Source organism: Mauremys mutica, chromosome 4 (genome assembly GCF_020497125.1).
Source record: "Mauremys mutica isolate MM-2020 ecotype Southern chromosome 4, ASM2049712v1, whole genome shotgun sequence".
NCBI lineage: Eukaryota > Metazoa > Chordata > Testudines > Geoemydidae > Mauremys > Mauremys mutica.
Window position 1 is genome coordinate 155,772,280 of NC_059075.1, and position 5,405 is coordinate 155,777,684.

The 5,405-nt window shown below is 64.2% G+C and overlaps 1 protein-coding gene across 1 annotated transcript in view; it reads left to right on the plus strand.

Annotated features, from left to right (window-relative positions):
• The window catches only part of LOC123370080 (integrin alpha-X-like), a 19,690-nt gene extending 15,028 nt beyond the window's left edge, over positions 1–4,662 (plus strand). Inside the window, exons 23-30 of the mRNA XM_045016316.1 lie at positions 1,936–2,019; positions 2,125–2,197; positions 2,309–2,416; positions 2,512–2,589; positions 2,982–3,104; positions 3,199–3,297; positions 4,227–4,337; positions 4,440–4,662. Of these exons, the coding sequence (XP_044872251.1) occupies positions 1,936–2,019; positions 2,125–2,197; positions 2,309–2,416; positions 2,512–2,589; positions 2,982–3,104; positions 3,199–3,297; positions 4,227–4,337; positions 4,440–4,583 (820 nt within the window). The 3' untranslated portion in view covers positions 4,584–4,662. The remainder of the gene's footprint in view (positions 1–1,935; positions 2,020–2,124; positions 2,198–2,308; positions 2,417–2,511; positions 2,590–2,981; positions 3,105–3,198; positions 3,298–4,226; positions 4,338–4,439) is intronic.
• The last annotated feature ends 743 nt before the right edge of the window (positions 4,663–5,405 follow it).

Here is a 5,405-nt window from a genome sequence, read left to right on the forward strand (position 1 = left end):
TCCATCTCCCCTGCCATCCATCCATCCATCCATCTGTCACCCCTGCCATCCATCCATCCATACGTCCATCCATCCGTCACCCCTGCCATCCATCCATACGTCCATCCATCCATCCATCCATCCATCCATCCATCCATCCATCCATCCATCTCCTCTGCAATCCATCCATCCATCCCTCCATCTCCCCTGCCATCCATCCATCCATCCATCCATCCATCCATCCATCCATCTATCTCCCCTGCCATCCATCCATCCATCCATCCATCCATCCATCCATCCATCCATCCATCTATCTCCTCTGCAATCCATCCATCCATCTGTCCATCCATCCATCCATCTCCCCTGCCATCCATCCATCCATCCATCCATCCGTCCATCCCCAACACACGTCCATCCGTCCTTTGTGCCACGCGGCGCCTGGGCAGCCCACGCTGGCAGTGCCGAGGGCTGAAAAAAAAGCCCCCCGCCCCCCCTTTCCTGCATTCCAGCTCTCTGGCTCCCAGCCAGCACCAGGTCCAGTGCAGGGAGAAGTTACCTAAAAACTCTGCTCACGCTACAAAATGTTCTTCCCACCCCAGAGTGAGGCACGTTGCCAGGTCAATGTTAGTTTGGCTCTTACCCAACATCCCGCGCTGCTGGCCAGTCCTCAGTGTCCAGCACTAGTGGTTTAGTAGAAAGGGAGCCCAGGCAGAGCGACGTGAAATGGTGAAGCCCCCAGAGACATTCAGCGATTTCCAAGTCCACAGATCAGTTCTGAGCAGCGCTGGGGAGGCTGCTGGCTAGAAAGTCCCTCTGGAGTCACCCCCGGCTGGCCTGGGCCAGGACGTCCCCTGCTCAGAGCTTCGTTGGCGGAGCGGTGACTCCAGAGCTGGGCAGCAGGACTGGAGACAACCTAGAGAAGCCGCAGCTGCATTTGACTCTCCTTTGCCCTGTGGCTCGTCCGTCCTGTGTCCCAAACCCGAGCTCGCAGCACGTGGGCCCGGAGAAGCCGTGCAGCCCCCTGTGCGCAGGCCTGGCCCTGCGTGTGCTGCTGGGTGACTGGTGCCTCCCTCGGCCTCTCGCCGCGGCTCCATGGTACAGCTGACGCCCCTTGATGGGCCATGGAGCGGCCAGGCCGCGCTGCTGCCAGTCGGTCGGGGGTGTCACCCAGACGCACAGCACAGGGTTGGAAATACAGAGACCCCCCCCACACCTGTAACTCACCATGCACAGGTGCTACAACCCTAGAAACAAGCTGACCGTACCGGGCAAGTCCTGACATTTTGCTGACACCAGACATGGCATCTCTGGGCAGATTCCTCGCAGTGATACAATCCTGATAATCACACGAGACGTCTCTGACGTGTTCCATACGGCGTCACACGCCAGCCCCACCTCCATCCTCCAACACACGCCCGTCCGTCCGTCCTCTATCTCCCATCCCTCCATCCCTCCCTCCGTCCTCCAACACACGCCCGTCCATCCTCTATCTCCCATCCCTCCATCCCTCCCTCCGTCCTCCAACACACGCCCGTCCGTCCTCTATCTCCCATCCTCCCATCCCTCCCTCCGTCCTCCAACACACGCCCGTCCATCCGTCCTGTATCCCCGCATCCCTCCCTCCATCCGTCCTCCAACACACGCCTGTCCGTCCTCTATCTCCCATCCCCCCATCCCTCCATCCCTCCCTCCGTCCTCCAACACACGCCCGTCCGTCCCTCCTCTATCTCCCCATCCCTTCATCCACCAACACACGTCCGTCCGTCCTCTATCTCCCATCCCTCCACCCCTCCATCCTCACCCCCCTCTGCCTCTGCTCCCCTTTCCCTCTCGGCACACAGATATTTGCCAGCTGTGGGGGGAGGCCCCTGGCCCAGACGGGGCGGGACTGTGTGGGGGTGGGGGGCAGGTCCCGCCGTGGGGCTGAGCCGATCATTTCCCCTCTCTCCCCTGCAGTCAGAACGAGAACGGGACCCTGGCGGACAACGCAGCCACGCGGGAGCTGCCGGTTCTGCGCCCGGTCGGGGTCGTCGTGACGGGGTACCCCCCCCCCAATTTCCCCGCATCCCCTCCCCCGCTCCTCAGGCCCCTTTCCATGGGGGGCTGGGGTCCGCACAGACACTGACGCCCCCACGTCTCCCCCAGGTTGGAGTCGAGCACCTACGTCAGCGTCTCGTCGGAGCTGCCCGAGCGCCGAGCCATCGCCCACCGCTACCAGGTGCCAGAGCCGGGCTGAGAGCGGGCGCGCTCGGTGCAGCGATTAGCTGCGTACACCGAGGTCCCATCTGTCGTCCCCTCCTTTAACGCCGTCCCTCTTCCCGCCCCCCAGGTGCAGAATCTGGGGCCCCCCGCCGTGCCCGTCGCTGTGACCTTTGAACTCCCCATCCGGGCCGAACTCGGCTTCCTCTGGGACGTGTCCGTGAACCTCAGCGGTGGGGTGAGTGGGACGGGGGGGGGGGAGTGGGGTCTAGGGGGTTGGGAGCCAGGACTCCTGGGTTCTCTCCTTGAATAACCTTCTTCATTCCCCGGCAGGGACAGGAGTTCACATGCACCCCGCCCCTGACGCTCCGAATGGGGCCTGCAGCCCAGACCCCAAACGAACCAGTGACAGTAAGATCAGGGCTGAGATGCAGCCACTTCTGGGGCTGGGCAGACGGGGACCCCTCGCCCGGTGCTGGGACGCGGCACCTCTGGGCTGGAGGTGGGGGGCTGGGCACACGGGGACCCCTCGCCCGGTGCTGGCACGTGGCACCTCTGGGGTGGGGGCTGGGCACACGGGGACCCCTCGCCCAGCACTGGGACGCGGCCCCTCTGGGGTGGGGGCTGGGCACACGGGGACCCCTCGCCCGGCACTGGGACGTGGCCCCTCTGGGGTGGGGGTGGCTGGGCACACGGAGACCCCTCGCCCGGCACTGGGATGCGGCCCCTCTGGGGAGGAGCGGCTGTTTCACGGCGCTTTGGGACAGGCGGTGGAGTCTGACTCTGGTTCCCTCTGCTCCCAGCGCGGGTGTCTCGGGGCGTCTGTCTGCACCCGGGTCCGGTGCCAGGTGGCGTCTCTGGCCAATGGAGAATCCCGCAGATTTAACTTCTCCGGGGAGCTGTACAGGCCGGAGGACGGCGCTAAGGTATGGCCGGGGGGCGCCCGCTGCTGGAGCGATGGGGCCGTGGTGCCCCCGCTGTACCCACTCCTTACCCCCTCTCTGTCCGTCCGGCCTCCAGCTGGGCGCCCGCAGGCTCCGGCTCCGCAGCGAAGCGGCTGTCAGCATCGACGAGACCAAATACTTCCAGATCCAGCCAGAGGAATTCCAGTATAGCCAGGTACCGGGACCCCGGATGCCTGGGTTCTCCCCTGGCTCTGGGAGGGAAGCCGGGGCTGGTGGGTGAGAGCAGGGGGAGCTGGGAGCCAGGACTCCTGGGTTCTCTCCCCGGCTCTGGGAGGGGAGTGGGGGCTGGTGGGTGAGAGCAGGGGGAGCTGGGAGCCAGGACTCCTGGGTTCTCTCCCGGCTCTGGGAGGGGAGTGGGGGCTGGTGGGTGATAGCAGGGGGGGCTGGGAGCCAGGACTCCTGGGTTCTCTCCCGGCTCTGGGAGGGGAGTGGGGGCTGGTGGGTGATAGCAGGGGGGGCTGGGAGCCAGGACTCCTGGGTTCTCTCCCTGGCTCTGGGAGGGGAGCGGGGGCTGGTGGTTAGAGCAGGGGGGGCTGGGAGCCAGGACTCCTGGGTTCTCTCCCTGGCTCTGGGAGGGGAGTGGTGGCTGGTGGGTAGAGAAGGTGGGGGCTGGGAGCCAGGACTCCTGGGTTCTCTCCCCGGCTCTGGAAGGGGAGTGGGGAGTGGTTAGTGCATGGGGGAGCCAGGACTCCTGGGTTCTCTCCCTGGCTCTGGGAGGGGAGCGGGGGCTGGTGGTTAGAGCAGGGGGGGCTGGGAGCCAGGACTCCTGGGTTCTCTCCCTGGCTCTGGGAGGGGAGTGGTGGCTGGTGGGTAGAGAAGGTGGGGGCTGGGAGCCAGGACTCCTGGGTTCTCTCCCCAGCTCTGGGAGGGGAGTGGGGGCTGGTGGTTAGTGCAGGGGGGAGCCAGGACTCCTGGGTTCTCTCCCCAGCTCTGGGAGGGGAGTGGGGGCTGATGGTTAGAGCAGGGGGGAGCCAGGACTCCTGGGTTCTCTCCCCGGCTCTGGGAGGGGAGCGGGGGCTGGTGGTTAGAGCAGGGGGGAGCCAGGACTCCTGGGTTCTCTCCCCTAACCACGTCTCTCCTCAGATCACCACGGAGGTGGAGTTAATTTCCCGTTTCAACCCGGTCCCGGTGATTATCGGCAGCTCCATTGGGGGCGTCCTGCTTCTGGCCGTGATGGTCGGGCTCCTGTATAAGGTGCGTGTCCCCTGCCCAGCTCTGTGGCTGGCCGGACACCGGCCTGTCCGTCCGTCCTCCGCCCGCCGTCTAACACCCCTCCCCCGCTCTTCTCTTCCCCAGTTCGGCTTCTTCAAGCGGAATCGGCCCATGACCCCAGAGGAGACCCCAGGAGGGGAGCCTGTGTCTGGGGGTCCGCAGGGAAACGAGGCCCCACCAGAGCCCCCCGCCGCGCAGGGAGCCACTGACCCCGAGGGGGTGTCATGACACTGCGGTGGGAGCGGGGGGGCTGGGAGCCAGGATTCCTGGGTTCTTGGGAAGGGAGTGGGGTCTAGTGGTTAGAGCAGGGGGGGCTGGGAACCAGGACTCCTGGGTTCTCTCCCCAGCTCTGGGAGGGGAGTGGGGTCTGGTGGTTAGAGTGGGGGAGGTCTGGGAGCCTGGACTCCTGGGTTCTCTCCCCAGCTCTGGGATGGGAGTGGGGGCTGGTGGGTCAGAGCAGGGGGAGCTGGGAGCCAGGACTCCTGGGTTCTCTCCCCAGCTCTGGGAGGGAAGTGGGGGCTGGTGGGTTAGAGCAGGGGGGCTGGGAGCCAGGACTCCTGGGTTCTCTGCCCAACCGTGAGAGGGGAATGTCTTCATTTCTGAAAGTGTTTTTTGTCTGATTATTTTGTTTCAGTTTCTGTTCTGTGGTTTTCTTTGTTTTTAAACCAGAGGAAAAACATCTTTGTCAGAAGCTGGAGACAAATCTGCTTTGTTCATTAATTTCTACCATGAACTCCTGTTTCGATCACACCCACGGCTTCGTGGGCGCATAGGGGGGCCGGGGGCGATTACTCAGATCTCCCTTCAGCGCGGAGTGTTTGGCCACAGGAGCTGCCAGGCTGGCTGCTGGCGGCCGAGTTTATTTTATTGCGTTGTGTAGGAGCTCGAAAGCGTGAAAGGCCCCAGCAGATCCAGGCTGCGGGCTCTGCCCTGTCCCCTTCACAGAGAGGAAAGTGGGGTTCAGCTCCCCCAAAGCCAGCTCACGCCTCGCTGCAGCCTGTTTACGGTCGTCTCCCAAATTCTGCAGCAAAGACACACCTCAAACGGCTC